Here is a 24,687-nt window from a genome sequence, read left to right as displayed (position 1 = left end):
TTAGGCTGATGGGGGGGGGGGATAGGTTAATGCAGATATTTTTTAAAACATTCTATAACAATATAATTATCAGATATCAGAAATTGGTTTTTTATAATTGCCAAATACATGTAATAGCATGTAAAAATAATTTTGAAAATATTCAGTTCAACTGAAGATTGTTTAAGAATTTAAATTTTGAGGGTTGTCTATTAATTAACGTTTAAATCTGACCCCAGCACCATGTATTTTACTATCTCCACAACTAGTCTATGCAGTTGTCTCTCGGATGCTATGTTGAATATGAAATTGGTGAACAAGTCGATATCAGTGGAGGGGAATATTGGCTCCTCGCCAAGTTTCTGTGATTCAATTTCCATTTGAAGGCGATCAGTCCCAACTAGCTTGCTTTGTTGTGATAATGGAAGCTTTTTTGGAACCTTGATTTAAGAATCACTGATCTTATTAAAATTACGTGCCATGGGATGCAGTAGAAGATTTTCCAATCATCAACTGGACAGGAAGGTTTTTCATATCTTTCATAGCTTGAAGCAACTAAATCACTATTTGATCATCTATTTATCTAAAATCATTATCATGCTTTTATATCTTTCTAAGTCATTATTTATCAATCCAATGCTCCAAATGTTTCTAAAAGTTTCAACAAAGCAGGTAATCTTGCTTTGTAATATTTGCTACGGAAATTCTTTGAGAAAGGAGAATCTTCATCATTGACAGGTTTATCAAACTCGTTTTCACCCATTTCATTAAAGTCAGCTAAGTTATCCGGGTCAGCCATGGCTACTGACAAAATCGAGCTGCAAACAAAGAAACCGTACGGGGAATAACGTTTTATCTCCTTGTCAAATTCATCTTTTGAAATTCTTTCTGATACTTGTGCCTTCTCCAACGTCTGGTTGAGCGTTTCCCGATAAACCTCAAACAATTCCTCTTGTGAGTTTTCTTGAACTTCTTGTTTCACACTAGTCCACCAGAAGTAATGAATATCTTGTGCGAAGCTTCCAGTACGAATAATCTGGAAATCTATGAGTTTTGCATCTACGACTTTGCCTGACTCGTACTTAAATAGGAAGTTGGTGGTCCAACAATCTCCGTGACAGAGGACTCTCAGTTCACCTTGAGGTTTAAAAATTTGTTGCATCGTACTGTAGAAAGTGTCCAACTTACCCTGGATAATCTCAGCGTATCTGTCTAAGCCAATAGACTTTACTGTCTTCATCATCGTGGCAATGTTAAATTTTGTGAACTTTTCTTGCTCTTTTATGTCTTCTTCAGGTCCATCGTCGCTGAACCATGAGCTCTTTCCTATACTCTGTATCAGCTCGGGGTTCTTCTGGTAAAGCGCTATTGAGAGTCCGTGAAATGTCGCTAAACTTATAAAAAATTGCCTGCAGTGGGCAAAATCTAGTTGTTTCAGCCTGAAAAGAAAAAAAAGAGGAAATGAGACTAATTCAGTAGGTTATTATAAGTTAACGTTTATAATCACTTATGCTAACATAAAAAAATAATTAGTGTAAGTAAATGAAGAGAGGCTTCAACCCTCAAAAAACCTGATTGTAGTAAAATATTAATACAAATAAAAGAACTAATCGTATAGGTAGTGTTTTATTGAAACATTTGAGGGAATTGCCCTTCAGAAAATAGTTGTGTAATAGCTAGTGGTTCCAGTGGGTTGTCAAAAATGTGATTTTGATTTCATTGCAGCAAGATTTTATCCTTAAGATTGTTAAACACATTTCTCAAATATCATACATTATTTATGCATTTACATTTATAAAATAATTATTTAAACTCTGGTTTGTTACTTTCTGAAGTTAAACTATTGTTAGAAAACAATATAATAATAAACCCACCAGCAAAATGGCAAGAGGGTTTAGAATGAAACTTTAAAAACTTAAAGACTTTTCTCAAGATCAATCATACGACTTTTAGATAACAAGGCAAGTATTTTATGACTCCTTAGATAGCAAGTAACTACAACCCCCATCGGATCCACAACCTTAAAAGAACCTATGTGACAACAAACTGTCAACCCTCATCAACTTCTATCTCTTGATTCTTTTTATAGTTTAGCTATGTTTACATTACCATAGTCTTCATTCTTCCACACGGCTGTTTGAATATACATAAACCGAAGAGATCTCTATAAATGTAAGCAAGAAGTAAGATTGAGTTTTGTCTCTATAAACGATGGTGGGAGTAACTTTTATTTAAAGAACCACATTATACTCCTCTGTGTTCTCAACCCGTTGTGAAGCACAGGCAGTGCAACTAGTTTCAGTAATGCTTGCATCTGCACTGCATGCAAAATTTCAACCAAATAATACAAATTTGTTAACACAAACGGCTTTAAAATATAAAAATCATTCAGCCAATAGTTCTTACCTGTCAGCCATTTTATAGCCGAGTACCGTCAGGTCTTCAAGCACCAAGGAGTTGTGAAGGTTACATGGGTAGGAGCGAGCCGTCACTACGATGGACCGACTAATCTCATACATTCTGGGGAGTACGTCTCGGTACATCCTAAGCTCTTTGCCATAGCCATCAGACTTCTCCAGCCATTCTTTCACCTGGCCTGACTCCAGAGGGGTTTTGACAATGAGAGAAATAGATCTGTTAAAAAATAAGAATAAATGGGAAAACAATTAGTTTATTTTACAATTTTAATTGATTTTTCTTGACCCTCGCTAACTTATAAAATATTGATCTCCCAAAATCAAAATCTTCGATAACTCAAATAAATTTCAATCACCTTGATTAAATTTAAAAAAATAACCATTCATAACTTGAAATAATTTTACAGTTTTAGTACTTTACCTCTATAGAATTCAAAAGAACGCCAAATCAATCCTGAATAAATTTAATTCTTTGAGATCCTGAATTAATAGTTTTTAATATCTTGTAGGTTTGAATATCTCGATTAGCTAAAAATAAATGTAAAAACATAAAATTGGATTTACACTGTTTTAACAGTTTGATTTAATTTTCTCTTTAGGCCTGGTTTAAACAAATGAGGCCAGTAGGACTGGCCTGGCCAGTGAGGTCAGGTTACCTGCCTCATTTCAGTGTATTTGAAGTGACTCTACCTGAGCAAGGTAACCTGCCCGTTACTGGCCTTGTGTAAACACGGCTTTGCTTTCAAAAATCGTATATGCGAAATTTAGTTTAGTAGAATATTTTGGGGAATTAAAGTAAACTTCATCTCTTTTAGTCGGATTCAAAATTAGTGTAATTAGTTAGGCTAGTTGTTATTGTACAGTAATGACCTCTGTAACTCAAACTCTGCTTAACACTAACAACCTGTAATTCAAAGAAAAATCATAGTACAAAATGAATTTGTATCTACTATCTAGCAAGAGAGCAGGAATTTTTTTCCTGATTTTACAAACAAAAGTATGATGAACATCATCTGGAATATCAAGTGTAGTGTCCATGTGTGTAGGTACTGTAGTTGTATGCTAGGTAGAGGAAGCATTCTTAAGGTGGCAGCTTACAGCATAGTTATACAAATAAAATGTAGAGTGATGCAAACTAACATAAGCGTAACACACATACTTTTGTTAGGAACTTGTTTACACATAGGCCAGCTCAATATTAAAAAATGTGTAATAATAGTGATTATTAAATGTGGATATTACTGTATAAATAAATCTTAAAAATGCCCAAACATCCTATTTTGGTTTTTCCATACCTTTGGTCATTCTCTATCTCGTAGTCAACAGACAGACGATACAACAGGCTGAGGTAGTTGCTGCCAGGAGGCACTGCAGGGTGACATTTCCACTTGGACACAGATATGTGGTCTTCACCGATGTTTTCAACTGATCTCAATACTTGCTTGATAAACCCTTCGTCCAACCAACCGGGTTGCAAGTCCTCCATTATCTGAAGAATCAAACTCTGTTTACAGACTTTTCTCTTTCAAGTCTTATGTTGGATTTCATAAATTTTTGGAATCTATATAATTAATGACTAATTTGACGTGCCAACGTATTTGTATGGAATATTAACTGGCAAATAAATCTCATTCTCATTCATTCTCATTCTCATTCTCATTCTCATTCTCAATACACTACATGAAACTCTGTCGGTTGAACTTTTCCGCCATTTCTTAACCGATTTCATCCATTGACGTCTCATTGGAAAGAGCGTGTCGCGTAGGTTTGCAAACTGACCTTACATTTATGAAAAAGTCCCTTGGGCTCTGCCCCAGTGGCTGTTAAAGTTCCCATGTTATCCTTATGAAGAACATAATTGTTTACATTTTGATCAGCTGTATAATTTAATTGCTGTTATTTATTTTTCAATTCAAAGTCTTTTAAACTCATTGGAAATTATGATGAGTTTTATTTGTTTTTAAATAACTACTTTACTTCTTTGCAATATTAATTACTAGCAGAGTACCCGTCCTTCGTACGGGGTCGGCATATAAGTATAAAACGCTTATTGCAGTTATACTCGAGCTTTGTATTTGCATTTTCAATGGGGGAGGACACAGTTTGATAAAATTTGCTTATTTAAATTTACGGTATACCATAGTATTACACATCTACCATAGTCATAATGTTCTACCACTTCACCTAAACAATAGAGAAAAAAAATTATTAAAAGTTTGCAAAAAATCACAAATTATTCATGAAATTAAAAGCATAAACATAACTGTAAACAATCCTACTTTGACAGTTCTCATTGCGTATCACAGTTTTTTTTGCTGCTTGCTGTAGTTATGATAAATGCAAAACAAATAATAGTACGGCACCCTGTCGGTAAATCTTATAACTTTTTAATGCTTTTCATATCATAGAACCAACTTTTTAGTTGAAACAGCTGACAAAATTCTTTAATTCCCTTTTAATATGAATACTCATAAGGTTAACATGGGAAACTGCAGAGCCACTGGGGCGGAGCCCGAAAGGATTTTTCAGGAAAAAATATGCCTATATGTTAATCGGGAATGTGAGCTATCATCATGCAAAATTTCAGCCCAATCCGTCCAGTCGTTAATGCGTGATTGAACTTCAAACAAACAAACAAACACACAAACTTTCACATTTATAATATTAGTAAGATATATAGATTGCTCGATTTCGAGCAACGTTTTTACTAGTAATTTATTAGAAAGCCAATGATCAAGGACAGCTGGGTCTTAATTTAGAAATTTTAAGGACTAAACCATTAAACAATTTTCAACTTCACACAAACAACCATTGTCAGTAACTCCTGCCAGGTTTCCCTGAATAATATTTAGATTGTTGTACATCCTTGAACTTTAAATATCTAGTTCTTAAATACTTTGCTTCTTTATTTAATCAGCTAATTTACTACAACCCCCTCCCCCAAGGAATATAGTAAAAATATTTTCAATGTTTTTTTGAATAGGATGTGCAAAAATCCTGTTGTCCAGACATTATTTGTCACAATGTCTAATACGAACGGCATTGCAAAAAGTTAACTCTCATTTAATATGGGGAAAACAAGTGTTTAGTTATCATTATCTATTCAAAAACTAAAAGAGAAAAGCTGCGTCCACACTTGGCGAACGTTCGCAATGATCATGAACGTTTGTACGCCTAACTAGCAAAAAATATTCGCTGAGCGTTCACTTAACGTTTACTGAACATTATTTAAGCTGTTCGACGGACAAAATATGGTGTTCGCTCTAAGCTCAGTTTTTAGGGGTTTTCAGTGAAGATGGATGTGCATAGGCGTCGGCTTTTACTTGCTTGTACTGTTGTTTCTGTTGCATATTACATTATCAGCTATCAACGGCGTCATCGGTTGTGACAGACAGTTTATGAAGACGACACACGCTACCCCCACCCTCGCTCTCTGAACGTTGGTCAATGTGTCCACACATAACGAACATCGAACGTTCTCTGGCGAACAGCGACATGTTAGCCAACACTGTTCAGCTAACATTGTTCGTCAAGTGTGGACGCAGCTACACAGATAAAGTTTAAATTAAAAAGTTGGCTTATTATTGTAATACTAAAAAGCTATATTTAAGTATGTATTGTTTTTTTTTTATCGGTTGTCTAATTGTTACATTCTTTTCAATTGTTAGTTTTACATAGTATTGTCATAGCCTCCTCTAATATAAGGCGGAGAGACAAAAGTAGCATCAATGCTATCACGTCAAACCGAAACAGCTGTTGCTTAATTTATTAATTAGTTAGAATGTTTATGTTTATTAATTAGACAGAGAATGTTTTATGTTTACATTTTTTTTTTCTGTTACCAGGCAATAGGCATAAGGTTGCAAGGTTTGTTAGAAATAAAAAATTGTATATATTGTGATATTATCTCAGGGGAGGTATAGATGAGGTTACGATGACAGCTGTGGGCTTCTCATTAGCAGAGGGAACACCATTACCGTAACAATACGGTTTGGAGCCATCGGCCTCGGTAGTCTAGTGGTTAGCGTACGAGTTGATATGCTGAGAGTCCCGGGTTCAAATCCCGCTGGTGCTACTAACTTTTTGACTAAGATTTTTTCATTATCAGCAAGTTTGGTTGGTTTGGTTCGGTTATGACAGTTTAATTTTATTATTTTAAGTCATTATAAAATTTTAATTGAGCAATTTCTAGTTTTATTTAATGAACAGAATTATTCTTTCTATTAATACACTGTTTTTTATATTATTTCATTATCAGTAAGTTTGGTTAGTTCGGTTAGGTTAAGGTTATGATAGTAATTTTATAATTAAAAAAATTATAAAATTGAACTTTAGGCATTTATAATTTTATTTTATGAACAGAACTATTTTTGCGATTTAGTAAACCTTCATTGCCAAAATGCTCTCTACTACAGTGCTGTTCACGGAGGAATTTTGAACTAATGCCTCAATCGTACCTCCCCTAAGTCAGACCTATATATTGTGTACCAACACAATCATAATAGACAAAATGATTGAATGGCTGACTATATAGTTCTGTACAGTATTAGAAAGCGACCTCTAGCATTGGTTAGAATTAGCGCACAGGTCGGTTTCCAAGCGGCCGAACTATAAACAGCTGCTTCTTCCATTAGCAAAATTTAAAATCTGGTCATTTTGAGAGGCTACCTTTAAATAATTTTTTTTTGTTTTTTTAACTTCATTTGCCTGAATAATGGTGTAATATGACGAACAATATAGTTTATCACATTGGCAAATAAGTGTCCCCCCCCCCTCCCTTTTCAATTTACGCCACTTTAGTCTCTTTACGGCGTTTGCGCCCTAGTAGTAAAATATACTATTTTTTTAAATTTTTGTTTTTGTAACAATTTATAGGCTAAGTTTCAAAGAAATTTGTAATTTTAATCAGAGTAGAGATATATCGGTATATTCAAGAAAGATTCAGGATACCTATTCAAAATAGTAAAAAAATGTTCACATAAACAGCTTACAAGATTCAAGATTCAAAATAACTTTATTCATTTTTCATACATGTGTACATAGAATAGCGTCAATTTAAACATTTTTCTAACTTACTACATTATACAAAAATATTAGATGTTAATGATTTCACTGCAATATACATGAAATAGACCTAGAGATGAGTTTATATCATTACATTAATAAAAAAAACTCATCTAGAGAGTACAACGGTTTGGATAGCATTACATTTTTCAGTTTTTTCTTAAAAACATTAAAATCTTCTGTGGATTTTAAATCCACCGGAAGAGCATTATAGAATCTAATACCTGCATAGGAAGGTTTCTTTTCATATAATTTAAGATTGTGGCTTGTATAAGCAAATACTCTATTGTTTCTAGTATTATAACTATGGTTTTGTCCTAACGTTTCTATTCTATGAGAATTCTTTTTTATAAACAAAATAAGTTCAAAAATGTATAGACTATATACAGTCAAAAATTCCAATTCAGTAAATAGGTGTTTAACAGAATCATCCCAATTTAGCTTTAAAATTATTCTTATTGCTTGTTTTTGAAGGATAAGAAGTTCATCTAAATTTTCATTTGAGGTATTACCATATAAAACAATACCAAAAGCGATATGAGACTGTACAAGGGCATGATAAAGGGTTTTCATTGTAACCAAAGTGCTAAATTTAGAAACCTTCCTTAATGCAAATAAACCAGAAGCTAACTTTTTAGAAATTGATAAAACATGATTATTCCAATTTAAGTTTTTGTCAATTATTAGGCCCAAGAATCTAGAATTATCCACCTCTTCCAACACATGATCATTAAGAAATATTGTCAACTCAGGTGCAGGTCTAATTCTAGAGCAAGCTGTAAAAGTGATGAACTTAGTTTTATTAGGATTCAGTAGCAAGCATTTTTCGTTAAGAGCCTGTTCTAAGGTTGAAATCTGGTTAAAAGCGGAAACTTCGATTTCATCAAGAGTTTTACGTGATATCAGCAAATTTATATCATCTGCATACATTGTGATATTATCAAAAGGTGTGATGCTAGGTAAACCCTTAAGATAGCATAGAAAAAGTAATGGACCCAGAATAGAGCCTTGAGGGACTCCGAACTTAATATCTTTAATATTCGAATTACGGTGTATTAACTGATTGAAATGATTAATATGTTTAATTTCAACAAACTGTTTTCTGTTTTTTAAATAAGAGTCAAACCATGAAAAAGCCCTATTTTTTATTCCCAGTTTTTGAAGAATTACAAGTAGGCTTGAATGTGATACACTGTCAAAAGCTTTACTAAGATCCATAAAAATACCAATTGTTTTATTACCCTTATCCAAAGAATTTAAAGCTGACTCAATAAAATCAATGCTGGCAGTTATTACTGATTTCCCGGCCCTAAAACCATGCTGTTCTTTGTCTAACAGTTTGTTACACTCTAAAAATTCTGTTAACTGAATAGCCATAACTCGTTCATAAATTTTGGAAAAAACAGGAAGTAATGACAGTGGGCGATAATTTGAAACTTCTTTACAGTCATCTGCCTTAAAAAGAGGTTTTACTTTAGAAATTTTTAACTTGTCCGGAAAAATACCTGATATAAAAGATGAATTTATTAAATGACACAACGGTAGTAACAGATAGGTTCTGGCATGTTTTATGATTGTTATAGGAATATCATCATAACCGGTTGAAAACTTATTATTGAAGGACATGATTACTTTTTCCAGCTGATGAGGCTCTATACTAGTTGGAACAAAAACTTTATCAGTATAATTAGGCAAAGAAATGTTGGAAGAAGCTGCAACTTGATTCAACTTAGGAATTACATTTGTCTCAACTAGATTAATATAATGATCATTAAACATATTGCTAACTAAACAAGGATCTTTTATTTCTGATCCACCAGAGTTCAGTGCTATATTTGTTTCAATGTGCTTATTTTTAATATTAATTTCTTCTCCAATAATTTTCCAAGTAGTTTTACTAACATTTGAAGATTCTCTAATTTGTTTTTCGTAATGTTTAACTTTACTGTCAAAAATCTTTTTTTTATACTCCTTTTTCTTCTCCTTGACACTCCTACCTAAATTAGGATCATGAGATGACCTGCTTAGTTCAGTTAAATTTTTTAGCTCTGATTGCAACTCATACAAATCATAATTTATCCATTTGTTCTTATTTTTACAGGGTTTCCTACATTTTACTTTTGGAAAACATATATTAAAATAATATAAAAAAATATCTAGAAATACATCAAACTTAATTTCAACTGGGGCACAATATACATTTAACCAATTTTCTACAGACAACATGTTTGAAAACTTTGCTATATTTTGTTCTGTAAAACTTCTTTTATGCATCGTTATATACTCATTATCATTTCTAAAAGAATTTGCTAAATTTACTTCAATCATTTGTGCATCATGATCAGATAAACTAGAAATTAAACCTTCAGTTTTTATTACATTTGTGGGAATATTTGACATAAAATTATCAATACAAGTGGCAGTTGTAGAAGTTACTCTAGTTGGAAATTTTACAAGATACTTCATACCATAACTCTTTAATACATTCTTAAGTTCTAAGTGCTCCCTTGAATCCACCAAAACATTGATATTTATGTCCCCACCAATTATAATAAATTTACATCTTTTAATCAAAATGTTAATTAATGCATTTAGGCGTTTCAAAAATTCAAATGGATCTGATGAGGGTGAGCGATACAGACCAACTACAATAATTTTACAACCATTTAACTTATAACTAACAGCACAGAATTCAAAAATTTTATCTTCACCCAAACATGTATCAGATGTTGGCAAGACCACCGGCCTACCAGAGATACCCTCCTCGGAGAGAATCATTACACCCCCCTTTACCGTAGATTTTCTATTATAACAAGCACTTACAACATAATTATTAATTTTAAGGTATTTTAATTCATCTTCTTTGATATTATGTTCGGTGAGAATTATGATTCTAGGATTTATTTCATCTAATATAATTTGCAAAGGTTCAATGCGACTTATTAAATTTTCAATATTTTGATGAAAAACAGTGAAAGGTAAGTTATTTTTTGAGGTGGATTGAATAGTATTAGTTATTTTTTTTTTGAAAACTAGCTACCTTGTTCAAATAGGGTTTTTCCGATGTAACGCCGAGGAGTTTAAATCGGAGACCAGTGGTTTATTAGCAAAAGCAACACACCCAACAGCTTTTTGTACAATTTCACTCGAACTTTCTGAACAGATGACTTCACTTTTATCACAAACATTTGCACTTGAAAATGACGGTGTAGGTAGAGAAGGGAAGTCTGATGTGTGTTGTAGCCATCTGTTGTTGGTGTCTGGAGTCTGTGCCATAGGAGTAGACCATCCTTTCCAGTAAGAGGTTGATGAAGGGGTTGGTGGGTTCACTGTAGAAGGAGAATCAGTATCCAAATTAGGAGAGTTAGAAGTCGAGACTTGCGAACTGCTGGAGTTTGGGTCAGTATGGATCAAGCTTTCAGTAGAGATGAGCTGTTGTAAGCGTTTGATGAATTCCAAATGAGGATACCCTTGAAATAGAACCCTTTTGGCCGAAGGCTGCTCGTATGTAACTATCTTTACCTGAGCATTTGTGTTCCTCTGGAATTTGACAATTCTCTTGGCAAACAGTTCTAGCTTGATGTTGTCACGAACACAGCCCATGGGGGAGCATATTAATTCTTTCAGTTTTTTTTTCTTGAAATCTTCCTCCATCTGCGTGAATGCTGTAAGGTAATCTTCATCCGTTGGCTTTAGATTGTACTGAGCCTTAGTCACTAGACCATAAACAACAGCAGAATCAGCAGGCATTTGACATGTAAGGTGGTGGCTGAGAAAATCTGATGGAGAAGGTCTTTTGAATTGCTTCCGAAAAACAACGGCAACTCCTGCCGACATATTTCTATGACTGTTTACATCTGCAGATATACAGTGTGCAAATGCAACATGTTTGTCACTTTTGTATTTCTTGATTTCCTCATCCATGTTTTGATTCAAGATCGTGATACTATCGTTGTGAGGTATAGCATACTGATGTTTTGTAATGCCCTGAGATGGTGTAGACACAAGTATGTTGATTTTTTGGCTCAAAAACTGTTTTCCAAGAAAGTTCAGATGAATACCAGATGGTTCATAACAGCGGGCAGGCAAACCAGTAAGATCCAAGAATTTAACACCAGGTAAAGTCTGTGAAAGTTCATGAATGTAAAGGTTAACTTCCATAATGTCTTCATTAATTTGGTGATTGAGAGCCAAGTCGCGTCTGAATGGTATACTGCCGATCAAGACATTGCAAGGTTTTAGGGATAAAATTGCGGGTTTCAAATGATTGAGAACTACTTGTTTCTGTCCATTGTAAGTATCATTCGCTCCAGCAATGAGTACCACATAATCAGATTTATTTTTTGCTATTGTTTTAGATTTACTCATTACTACATCCAAATGTGCACCTGGCATTACGTTACTGCAAACTTGAAGAGACGAGTTTTTTTTCTTTATGAGATGATCCAAGTGTCTACCATGACTGTCACTTAGAACTGTCAGAGTTGGAGAATGTTGTTTAGTAGGGATTGGACCATTTCCAAATCCTTCTGGAGATGTGGCTTGTTGTATGTCCTCTTCAAGCGGTTTGAATTTGTTAGATGTAGGTAAAACAAATTTATTTGAATGATTTGGGCTTAGAACTGATCTTTTTTTTGGGGAATGTTGATTTGTAGGCTTTTGTATGTTCTTTGATTGTTTATTAAAAGAGTTGTTGGTTTGGCAGTTATTTCTTTCAAGCTTAGCTAAAAGATCTGTATTTACTTTTTCCAACATTTTACATTTTTCAGTCAACAGTTTGCAATTTGTTTCATTCTTTTTGCTAAACATCAAGCCGCAAACCAGGCTTTTGTCAAAATGTATGTGTTGGTTTTTGTGTAAAAGTAGCGCTAGTTGGGCTCTTTTTGTTATAATATCCTCAGGTGCAACATGAGGTATTATATTTTGAAAAAAATCAATACTGAATGAAGTGTTGCAGTTTGTCTCTACAAGATTCTTAGATAAAACATCTGTGGTCAAAAGCATGTGGATCCCACAGTCACCATTGTATCCTGTGTCCAACCCTTTATTTTGTTGGGTAACATTCACATTGATTATGGGAATGTCCTCATCAAGATTGAAAAATTTTGTGAATTTGCGGGAAAGGGTTTTTGCGTGAGCCGTGTTTTTGCTATTTATTGAGTCGAAGTGGTAGAAACATTTTTGGCACCTATTGTATACCAACAGGCTCCAGTGTGAGCCAGATCCACCGATCCTTTGAATAGCTGGGGAGTCATTTAGAGGAATAAATATGATTTTTTTATTCACAAGATCTAGTGACTGTAAAATATGTTCGTACTCGACCAAGGTTTTTACTGCAATTGTAACTACAGGATTCAGGAAGTGAACATCTTTTAAGTTCATTTTGTTATTCAACAAATCAAAGTAACTTTGTACTACGTCATCAGTCACCCATTTGGATTCAAGCATAGAGATTTACACACATCCTCTTCTGCACTAACTTGGCTAATAGGTGGTTTTAACTGACTTTGATTGTTTTGTGTATCATAGGGTATATTATTATTGTTTAAAGGGGGATGGCTGGTCAAAGGTGTTTTGTCAGTGTCAGAAACTTTTGGAGTGGTCTGAGGAATAACTGGCGAGAACTGGATGATTTCAAGAGTGGAGTTTTCTGGAATATTTTGAGAACTTCCCATACTTGAAATTGAGTTATTTTCATCAGAAGACTCCTCTTGTATGCAACTTTTTTTTTTTTATGTGATTTTGAATTTATGGAAAAGTCAAAATCGTCAATGTTAACTTTAAGCTTTTTAGCAGCTATATAGCCTATTAGCTGTTTTTTTGTTTGAATAACTTTTCCCCCAGGAGAAATAAAATTAACATCTATTTTTCCTTTTGTTTGACCCTTTTTCCTTACTGAATATTCCTTTCTCCATCCTTTTGGAGCCCCTGTTTTCTCATAATTTGTATTTTCCATAGTTGCAGACTAAAAGCATTTATTTAAGATTATTTAATTCAAACTATTCAATCTACAATCTATTCATTATAAAATAGCAGCTACTCAGTTCACCACTAATAAATTCAAGTCCAATTTATTATAATAGTAGATAAAGTGATAATAAAAATACAATAATAAAAACAATATCTATATAAATTGTTCTTAACATAAAGCAGTGTGAGGTAGATGCAAAACCAAAAGTAAACAAATCAGTAAGCTGATGTCAGCTAGCAGCTGATTGAAGTGAACAGCTGATAACAAACAAGTGGGCTGTGGTCGTCTGTCAGTAAGCTTGTCAGTGTATCAATTCATGCTTACTCCTGCTCTATCAAACGTTAGCATTCCTCATTATCTCTCACAGTAAAATTATTGTTAACAAAGTTATCAAAATAAAATAGCCATCCAATATGTTTGTTTCAATATATAATCACAGCAAATGTCCAACTTTATCTGTTTCAATTAAAAATCATAAATATCTTCATACAAAATCTTCAAGTTACCTCATGTTATTCCAGTAGGCCTATTCCATGCTATGTAAGTAGAAGTTTCAAGAATGAAATGTAGTTTAAAATTTATTTTAGTTAAGAAATTAGATGTTTGAAATATTAACTATACTGTTTTAAACATTCTAAAACACTTTTTAACTTGTAAGACACATTAAAATTACTGAAAATAAGACAAATCTAAGAGTGATTAAAAGCACTGTTACTAATTTAAGCTAGCAGACGACCCCAACCAAATTCACCAAGATTCACTCTAAACTGTAGCATTTTAAAGAGTTCTTCTCAGACACTACATCAGGGTCCCTCCCGTCCTAAAGCTTATTTTTGAGTGCCACAAAAGATAATAATTTTAAATGAAACTGTGTAGAAGGAATTTTACTACCTGTTGTAAAAAATAAACTCATGAGCACTTTATATAAATAAGGACTAAAATGTAATCTGAAACACCATTCCACTCCAAGCTTTCAGTGTGTTCTTGCCCATAGACACACAAACACTTGTACAGAGTATCACAACACTTACACTAGCCATGCTTATCGCTGTAAGCAGGTCAGTGATATTGCAGAATATATTAGATATCTCAGGTACAGTCATTGACTTGGCGGTAGACTTATTAAACCTTACACCTTATTACCTTACACTGAAACTGTTTTTGATGGGTTCTATGTTGTTAACATTTAATTGGGCTGGTTTTGTCTAAATGTTTCTCTCTTTTTAGGGTACATATTTTACAATTCGATGCTTTACTCAATACAATATCAGAGGATGAGCAGAGATTTGCAATTAGTTCTATATTATTTAGTATAAATATAGTTAACCTAAAAAGAAAAAAAAAGACTAAGCACACTAAAGACCAAAAAGACTGAAGCACAATCCACTTATACCAAACAGAATACTTTTAAAATTGTCTTTAGCTGATATTATTTCTGATTATCCTTTATTAGAATGATGATTTTACTAAGTAGTATGTAAGTTCTATAAAATTATATGCGAACTTACACAAGAATAAATATCATAAAACGTTACTTACCGCTTTAGCTAGTCACAAAAAGCATAACTTATCAAGCCATGACCAATAAACCATCATGTATTGATATTTCAAAGTGTTACTTAGCAAATTGCATATCAATCAAAGGCAGCTCTCAAAAACTTTACAAAATTAATTTTAAAATCAACTCTAGCTTAACAATTGCAGCCAAGTTAGTCAGCAAATAACAGATGGAAAAGTAGGTTATGAACTTGGAGTTATTATCATAACCCACTGATAAGAAAAGTGAGCCTGTTTTAGTGTTTTATAACAGTTTTGTAATGACATTGCATCTTTGAGATGTTAGCAGCATGGTTAAAAAGATTACTCACAAGGGATGACTTCACTGCAAACAGAAAAGCCACCAAAAGTTACTCCAAAGTTGACAACCAAAAGTTTACAACCAAAAGTTTACAACTAAATGCTGCTCCTCACTAATTTAGAGCAACTAGTAGAAAACATACTATCTCCCATTAGCTTGTCAACAACCATTATCATGGATAAGCGATTAGAGTAATAATGATATTTAATAGGTATTTAGTAAACTATGCAACTATGATATTTATTAGGTAAAATTACAAAAGTCACATTCACTTTTGAATTGGAACTTTTACAGCAATGGGTTGATGCACTACCTATATTGTTTAGAACTATAAGGACTACAAAGGTAGTAATTCAATCAAAAACGGTTTTTTAAATCCATTTTAGCGAATTTCCCCTATAGGGAATAAGCAATTACTGTAGTACTCATAGTAAGACCTGGACCCGGGACCGATTTACTTTTCCGTTTTGAGGTCCCTAGAGACCAAAAACACCATCCGTTCAAATACATAACTCGAGCAAAAATCTTCCGATTTTGATGAAATTCGGTACAAACAAGTAAACCTACGTTTATTCGAACGAGTTCCCGAACCAGCATGATTGATGGTTTTTCCCATTTTTGACCCTAAAAACTTAAAATTTAGCATTTTCTTTCCAAACTATTTTTTAAGAGCTTAAAAAACAAATGATTTAGTATATTGAAGTGTTATTATGCGCCTAATGGTTACGGAGAAAATTCCAAAAACCTGTAAATTTAAAATTACCATGTTATTCTTATGGAGAATAAGTAAACTGTTGTAGTTTGCTTGTTTATGATCAAATTTTGAAAATGCATTCATTTCATACTAAACTATTAACATTTTAAAAAAAAAAACACCTTTTTACCCTCCCTGTTGCCAGTGGCGGATCCAGAGGGGGGGCGAGGGGGGCGACCGCCCCCCCCTCGGGCATACATATACATATATTTTTTACTGCATGTAATACAGTAGTGCATACAAATTGCGTAAAATAATTTGTCACACTAACTTTGGACAAAGAAATGGTAAAAAACTGTGATTTAGGAGACTTGGTTTACACACATTTTTCGGAGGGGTACCCCGAACCGCCCCTGACTCCCTGGTTCGCCCCCCCCTTGTGACTGCTCTAGATCCGTCACTGCCTGTTGCAGCAAACTTAAGTACACCCGTTAAACTAATGTTATTTAAATAGGGAATAAATGTGATATTTTAGGAGACATTTTAGTGTACAGTAAATCCAATCAGGCAAATGGAAATTTGCTTAGTCTGCAGGTTTGCTGCGGCGGGGTATTTTGTTTTTTCATGTGGTTTTATATGAAGATAACAAAAGTTACGATAACTTTTGAACCGTAATTTTTACAGGAATGGGAGTTCTACTATTTTGTTCAGAATTTAAAGGGTGGCTACAACATACTAAATCTTTATCAAAATTGTTTTGGCCATTAAAAAAAAAATTAATTTTTCTGTCTTTTTTATGAGTTTTTATGGAAAAATCACCATTAAAAATCAAAATTTAAAAAAAAAATCATAACACCTGGAGATGTTATGGATTAGTACCTACATACCAAATTTCATTAAAATCAGACCACAACCGTGGTCTGTAGCTCTGTACACATCCAGAGTTATTAGCCCTAATTTAGATATTTATATAGAAAATAGCTAACATTTACCCTTTAATAATAATTACAATAATACACATTTACAATATGTGTACAATATGGGAGGGGAACAGTTCTCCACTAGTTTCCACAAGTTGCTTGCGCAAAGCGTGTAGCAACTAGTCTTCCACTTTTTGTTATAAACTTTCTTTCTCCGCGGGAAAACAAAAATTTAGTGGAAAACTTGTCTCTCCACTAGTTGACGACTAAAAAAGTTGCTGCATTTTGTAGAAAAAGCATAAGTTTCCGCAACTAGTGGAAAACCTGGTTGTCAACTTTGGTGTAAACGCGGCTTCAGAAATGCAATTGTAAGTTTGAAAATGATTTTGCACCATATGAAGTAAAAGATTTATAAGAAAGCTAGCTGTTATAAGAAACCTGGTGTAACCAGTTTATCTTTAGTTTTGGTTATAAAACATTAATTTCCTCCATAAATGCTTAATCCTTAAGTTTTGTTTTTATGAAATTCCAACCTATGGACCTATGGATATTTATTACAAAAGTATACTAACTTTGACTACAGATAGACCATTGTGAAACATTCCAAATCAATATTGCTTAACACATTAGCTACCAACTATACTCATCCCTCAGTTACAGAGTAGTGTGACGGGTCGGTAGGGAGTGTGTTAAACAAAGTGTTATTCAATTTACAGTATTGAGCTTTTGGATAATGAAGTACATCTCTCATCTATTTGGACAAGCTGTATAAGTAGCAAATTTTCAATTCAAATAGTCAGCCTTTTGTCAAACAAGTCATAGAGTAAGCTACAACAGTACTGTAAAAATAATATTTTCTCTTTTATTTTTTTAAATAATATTTTCTCTCTTATTTTTTTAAATAATATTTTCTCTCTTATTTTTTTAAATATTATTTTATGATAAAAAGATACTATGGTTTACCACAAGTTTATCATTCAATTTGGCTAGTTTAAAAGTTGATTTACAGCAATTCAGTAATTTATATCTGTCACCCTGTAAAACAATATGTCTACTACTCTTAAATGGAATGTCTATCAAACAAGCAAAAATACTGATTAAAATCACTTTTGAATAGCATAGGGCCAAATTAATAATTTTTCAGCTAAATCGGTATACATTTTTTGTGGATTCACATTTTTTTTTAATAAAATAAATAATTATTCAGTTCTATTCATGGTCATATATGGTATTCAAAATGAATTTTAAACAATTATTTAATTAATAAATCTACAGTATTTTTTAAAACTAAATTTAAATAATCATGGAAGATGTCCTAACCTGTGTTGTGTTGTCTTATTGTAATCCAATGTTGTATGATGGTTGTCTGAGTTGTTTAGCCAGTTGTGCAGTCTGTAGTTTTGGCAGACAGACCTTGAAGCCAAGGCTTGCCACTAATTTGGGCCATTGCAGGAACAAAGAAACGGACAATTTCTCTGAATGACTTTTAGCTTTTAGCATTTGATTCTCTCTTTTCCACTGAGTTTTATATCATAGATGAAACTGCTTAGTCTGTGGTTTTATTCTTCAGCAGTTTAATCCATTCAGGAGCAATAATTGCTATGAATGATCAATTTGTTAGTGCTGGTGTGAATTGAGCAAGTGTTTTAGCGAATTTCCCTAAAACAAAATAGCAGTACTATTATTATGAGTACTATTGTTAATGAGTACTATGAGTAGTATTGTTATGAGCAGTACTATTACAATACAATGATGACTGTAGGTCTCATGGTAAGACTTGAGCCCGGGACCGATTTACTACTCCATTTTGATGTCCCCATCAGAGGCCAAAAACACTATTCGTTCAAATTGTTATATATGACATTAGACATTAGACATATTTTATTTGCACATAACATTCTTTACATGTGTTGGTACATACAGAATAGTATAGGTGCATTGTCAGAGTTAAATTATCAGAATATAAAAAATAAAATAGTAATCAAGAAGATAATGTAAATTAACAAAATTGAATGACAAAACTATTCTAGACTAAATGGGTATTATGAAAATCTGCAATTAAATAAAAGGCTCTGTCAATTTTAGTTCACCTATTTTATCATTAAGATTATTTTCACTTAACAATTTATAGTCTGCAGGCAGCACATTGTAGGCCTACAGCCTCGGCCCAGCATATAGCGGACTTTTTCCATAAAGGGTTAAACCACTTAAACGGACGGTGCCTTAGAAATCTAAAAATGTTTTCATTTCGAGTATTATATCTATGGTTGTTTTGAATTGATTCTGGGAGGTCGTTTTTAGCTGAATGCATGTACAGTAGTTTATTGATTCTAAAATGTACAGTCCTGTTAGGGTGTGGATTTTTAAATTTTGAAAAAGGTGTTTGCATGAACTAGGTGGATGAGAGTTGGTCATAATACGGATAATGCGTTTTTGTAGCCTGAATATTGATTTGACTCCGGTAGCCTGACCCCATAACATTATACCATACCTCAATACTGATTCTACATGAGCAAACCATTTTCAGAGTTTCCTTATAGGAACACAGTCCCTTAAATGCAGAAATACAATTGACATGGATCTAAGTTTACTTTTTAATTGATTCAGATGTACATCCCATATAAGTGATTCATCTAAAGTATGTAAACACCTAGAAATTTATGAGACGATACCAAATTTAAGGGATTCAATTTTGTTACCATTGTTTCTGACAGAAAATTGTATTGTTTGCGTTTTTTCAAGATTAAGTTTTAATCCATTGTTCAAGAACCAACCCTCCATGTCATAGCTGTTATTTATGTGTTATGTATAAATAAACATAAATATCTATACAGGGTGATCAACTCAAGAAGGCCACCATTGGGATATCGGAACGTAAGAATTAGAGAAAACTTCAAATGGGGAACATTCCTTTATTTTTTGTGGCAGTAAAAAATATGATTTCAGTTTTTCGAAATTCAGCCGCCATTTTCCACAATGGCGGCCACTTTTGAAATTTCTTAAGGAACACCCTATATGTTATCATGTTTTCGGATCATACATACAATTTAAAAACTTGTTTACTCTTGACATTTTTTCGATAAACCCACTCGTTTAGGAGTTACAGCCTATGGAAAAATGACTTCCGGTGTACATTTTACATATGTAGCTCCTAAACGAGTAAGTGTAGAGCAAAATTGCGGAGAGAATAAGTCTTTAGAATTCCATCTACATTCCAATAAGACCATAAAATACACAGTTTTCCACTTTTCAAGTTTGCCGCCATTTTGGAAAATGGCCACAATTTTTTTAATAATAGAATTAATATTTTTAACGAATTTTATGGTCTTTTTGGAATGTGGATGCAATTTTAAGACTTGTTTGACTTATTTACTCTTCGCATTTTCGATATAAACCTACTTGTTTATGAGCTACATGATAAATATTTACCTAAATTAGAACAAACTCATAACTCCGCGACAGATACCGTTCATTTAACTAAAAAAATTTACTCTCAGCTTACCCATGATAAAGGTTGTTGACAAGCTTATGGGAGAAAGTATGTGTCAGAATGCTGATACCGTTTATTTTACTATGTTTAAAAGCATGAACCCCATGATTTTGGTGTGAATAAAGAGTTGTGATAGAAAAACTACCTCTAACACCACTTCACATTTCATTCAATTGTAAAAAAACATTTGATAACCAACCAATTTCCATATTCGTTTTATAGAAAATAGATCTTGCCAATGCAAAAGAATGGAATGTATATCCTACTAATATTATAAATGAGAAAGTTTGGATGTTTGTGACAAGTGAACACGAAAAATACTATGGTCGGATTGGGCTGAAATTTGGCATGATGATAGCTCACATTCCCGATTAACATATAGGCATATTCTTATTTCAAAAATCCTTTCGGGCTCCGCCCCAGTGGCTCTGGAGTTTCCCATGTTAACCTTATGAGAAATGGAATTATTGAATCTTAACAGCTGTTTCAATAAAACAAGTTGGTTCTGTTCTATGATGTTCAATAGCATTAAAGTTACAAGGATTACCAACAGGGTGCAGCACTATTATTTCTTTGACATTTATGACAACAGCTAATTTGCAACCAAAAGGTGAGTGAGCGTAGCGAACGAACTTCAACTTGGAGGCGAGTGAGCGTAGCGAACAAACTTCAACCAGGACTTGATTGAGCCATGCGAACGAGATAATCTTGAAAATTAAGAAATTAAACGGGACAAAGCCCGCGGGTTACAGCTAGTAGTACTTTATAAAAGGCAAAGCCCTCACTGACTCACTCACTCATCACTAATAATTCTCCCACCTCCCATTTACCTAGGAGGCTGAAATTCGGTACACCGATTCTTTGGACATTAAAATAGAAAAACAAGTAGTTTTTATTCTGATCGGGCTTTCGGGCTCCGCTCCAGTGGCTCTGGAGTTTCCCATGTTAACCTTATGAGTACTTATGCAATTAAAGAATCTTAACAGCTGGTTCAACTAAAACAAGTTGATTATGTGATGTTCAATACATTAAAGAGTTAATAGGTTCACCAACATGGTGCATCACTATTATTTTTTTACATTTATGACAACAGCTTGCAACCAAAAGCTGAGTGAGCGTAGCGAACGAACTTCAACCTGGAGGCGAGTTAGCGTAGCGAACGAGCTAACCTGAAGGCAAGTGAGCGCAGCGATTGAGCTCCAACCTAAAGGTGGAGTAGAGTAAGCATGAAGCGTAGCAAATGAACTAGCCATGCGAACGAGCTCATCTTGAAAATTAAAGAGCATTGACATAAACCACATTAGGACAGGACGACGACTTGACCAATTGAGCAGATTTTTTTCATGAATAGAGCCAATACAACCACAGGCTTAGTGGAGATAGTCATTTTTTATTTAATACTCTCCTAGGGCCCAAATACTTCCTGACAGCTAATTAAGTCCAATGTTGTTCTTTGGAGTAACCATGAAAAGCCACTCGAAATACCACCCAACCCGGTACGGCAATCAATAGTTTTATTAATACTTATGAAGTTAAACGGGACAAAGCCCGCGGGTACAGCTAGTTTGGTGATAAAACATGAAAAATTGATTACTTCATAGTAGCAAATAACAATTAACAGTACAAAGGGAAAAAATCAGTTGTTACTATTGAGCAAAGAATACACTGAAGATTAATCTATATAGAGGGAAATATAGTAGTTCACCTAGGATATGAATTATTTTTACCATCGACTGTAAAATAAATTAATGTGTTGTGGATTGCCAGGTTAAATTCCTCATCATAACTAATTGAAATTCCACTGAAATTTAAATAATTAAGTCAAAATGTTTTGTAAATAATACTGGAGTTTCCTTTATTTTAATTTAAAAATCGAAATCAACTATACCAAACCATGTCTCTGTCCCCCGGTACTTAGATATATAAACTGCATGCAAGCCTGAGGCGTTTCCACTATAGTGAAAAGCCATTGACTGTATTAATAGTCAATGATAGTGCCTAGTTTTCCCCTTCTGTGTTAGGAACTGATGAGAACCTCTTTAGAGAAGGAGTGGGTGCGTGACGTCACTCTGCTCTAGAGGGAACACCATTACGGTAACGAGACGATATGATTCCATCGGGGTTCGTGGCGTAGTTGATAGACTTGTGATCTGGAGGTCCCCAGTTCGAATCCCGCCGGCGACACTAACTTTTTGTATAAGCTTTTGCTTAGAATGCGAATACTTTCTTAAATGTACATCTTTTGTTAGAATTTGAGGCATTTATAATTTTATTTATGAACAGAACTATTTTTTTTTAATTAGTAAATTTTCATTCGATTTTTATCTTATATCTTTTTTATATTACCAGCAAGTTTGGTTGGTTAGGTTAGGTTATGACAGTTTAATTTTATAATTAAAAATTTAAAAATTAATTTTACGATTAAAAAGTAATTCTCTAACTAAAATATTATGAAATAAATTGAAATATTTTCTTAAATTGACATGAGGGGCTCTCCCACAATCCCCCACTCCTTCTCAGAAAGGTTCTCATCAGTTTCTGGAAGGGGAAAATGAGACGCTAGTGCAGATCCGGAGAGCACAAGTTCACATGTACAGAAACCTTATACTGACGTCATAAATATCGAATGTATATATCGATTGTACCGGGTGGTTACGGGTTTTTCTTCGGAAGGTAAGTATCGGTTGCACCGAATAAGTAAAGGGGTTTTTTTTAACACTTTATTTGACGAATTGAATACTCTCGGTAGTTTATCCATTATAAATCAAATAGTAGAAATACAATAATATTCGTTACAGGCTGGAAATAAAATAATTACTGATACTTTGGATTGAACATCCAAGATGTTTGCAATTGTTTTCGTATTTACCTGACTTATAAAATAAAAACTTGAGTTCACAGGACGTTGAATACTAAGAATTTATTTACAGTAATTATTACAAAATAATTATATATTAAAACAGTCCTCTTGGGCTTCTTAAATTGTCACCTTACACTGATGGGCAATATTTGTTAGTAAATCATTCCCAAACATTAACATAACGTTAACATGTCAAAGTTACAATTATTATTTCACTCTCTTCTAGAATCGACAATAATTCCTGTAATTCGTCTACTTTAATTACAGTTATTGTATTATTGTGGATGCTATGAAATAAATTCTTAGTATTCAACGTCCTGTGAACTCAAGTTTTTATTTTATTAGTCAGGTAAATACGAAAACAATTGCAAACATCTTGGATGTTCAATCCAAAGTATCAGTAATTATTTTATTCCCAGCCTGTAACGAATATTATTGTATTTCTACTATTTGATTTATAATGGATAAACTACCGAGAGTATTCAATTCGTCAAATAAAGTGTTACAAAAAAAAACCCTTTACTTATTCGGTGCAACCGATACTTACCTTCCGAAGAAAAACCCGTAACCACCCGGTACAATCGATATATACATTCGATATTTATGACGTCAGTATAAGGTTTCTGTACATGTGAACTTGTGCTCTCCTGCAGATCCACCATTCTGATTCCACTCATTCCAGTCTTCCAGTCCAGTCCCAGTCCAGTGCCTGTAGTACTAAGTACTGTACTACTTCAGTCTTCAGTCAACAGCAGTACTCACTCACTCAACTCAGTTTTCTTCACTACATTAACTCACTTGGCCTGTCATCTTCTTCAATCAACAATAAGGTTAACTTTTGTTTTAGTTTGTATTGAACGAAAATGAAATAATTATTTCTTTTATACATTTAATTATAAAATTTAAGCTCTAACTTGGTATAATGTTTTTGTATCACCCTTTCAGTTAATTTGCATTCCCTCTAAGGTCAAAGTTCTAATACCGCCTGTGCCAAAGTCTATTTAAGATGCATTTTCTGTGTTATTATTCTGACCATCGTTTCGGACCCTAGATTAAAGAAAAATGTTTAATGTTGAAGGTTGGGTCAACATTAAATTTTCAAAGTTTATAAGGTAGACTGGATTAATAGCCAGGGGTTTAAGCAACATTTATTTTGTTACCTACTTTTGTTTCCCTGTTTTACTAGGCCTACATATCTATGATCAGCTGGTGAGGTTCCCTCCAATTTCCATTTTTCCATTTTTTTAATACTTTAATTGGTAGGTACTTTTTAATAATTTTCTTTAAAATGGTGACCATACAAAGGTCTTTATTTTCATAACCTTTACCTTAGTGACATTCTTTATTTGTTGATGAAACTGTCACTAAGTTAGTTTCTGGAGCTCCTCCGTGCTTGAAAAACTGTCAAAGGTAAGTTATGAAATCATTTTTTAT

General features: G+C 33.4%; 2 protein-coding genes across 5 annotated transcripts in view; one reads left to right on the top strand and one right to left on the bottom strand.

Annotated features, from left to right (window-relative positions):
• Nucleotides 1-5: 5 nt before the first annotated feature.
• On the bottom strand, nt 6-18,390 carry LOC129003044 (uncharacterized). 2 transcript variants are annotated; one of them, XM_054431249.1, is made up of 4 exons: nt 18,224-18,390; nt 3,692-3,885; nt 2,386-2,613; nt 6-1,418 (listed from the first exon to the last, which is right to left on the bottom strand). In XM_054431249.1, the coding sequence occupies exons 2-4, from the start codon at nt 3,880-3,882 to the stop codon at nt 608-610; spliced, it is 1,230 nt and encodes a 409-aa protein (XP_054287224.1). In that variant the 5' UTR covers nt 3,883-3,885; nt 18,224-18,390; the 3' UTR covers nt 6-607. The 2 variants fall into 2 exon arrangements, with proteins under 2 accessions (XP_054287224.1, XP_054287225.1); XM_054431250.1 differs by lacking the exon at nt 18,224-18,390 and adding an exon at nt 14,971-15,161.
• A 5,612-nt stretch (nt 18,391-24,002) lies between these two features.
• Nucleotides 24,003-24,687, top strand: part of LOC129004008 (caspase-2-like) — a 33,791-nt gene continuing 33,106 nt past the window's right edge. For 2 of the 3 annotated variants that reach the window (XM_054432378.1, XM_054432380.1), the window contains exon 1: nt 24,096-24,663. The gene's annotated coding sequence lies outside the window, so the exon portion shown is untranslated. The other variant, XM_054432379.1, reaches the window with a different exon arrangement.

This window comes from Macrosteles quadrilineatus, unplaced genomic scaffold, assembly GCF_028750875.1.
Source record: "Macrosteles quadrilineatus isolate MER2022 unplaced genomic scaffold, UCM_ALF_1.0 Scaffold_9__3_contigs__length_116548681, whole genome shotgun sequence".
Taxonomy (NCBI): domain Eukaryota; kingdom Metazoa; phylum Arthropoda; class Insecta; order Hemiptera; family Cicadellidae; genus Macrosteles; species Macrosteles quadrilineatus.
Note: the sequence above shows the minus strand (reverse complement) of the source record. Positions and strands in the feature narration are given on the sequence as shown.

Excerpts from the sequence above, each read along its gene's own strand:
- LOC129003044 (XM_054431249.1), bottom strand. The coding sequence starts at position 3,882 with ATGGAGGACTTGCAACCCGGTTGGTTGGACGAAGGGTTTATCAAGCAA. Across the intron at positions 2,614-3,691 it reads GAGATAGAGAATGACCAAAG|ATCTATTTCTCTCATTGTCA; the intron begins GTATGGAAAAAC and ends ATTTTTTAACAG. Across the intron at positions 1,419-2,385 it reads GGCTATAAAATGGCTGACAG|GCTGAAACAACTAGATTTTG; the intron begins GTAAGAACTATT and ends TTTTCTTTTCAG.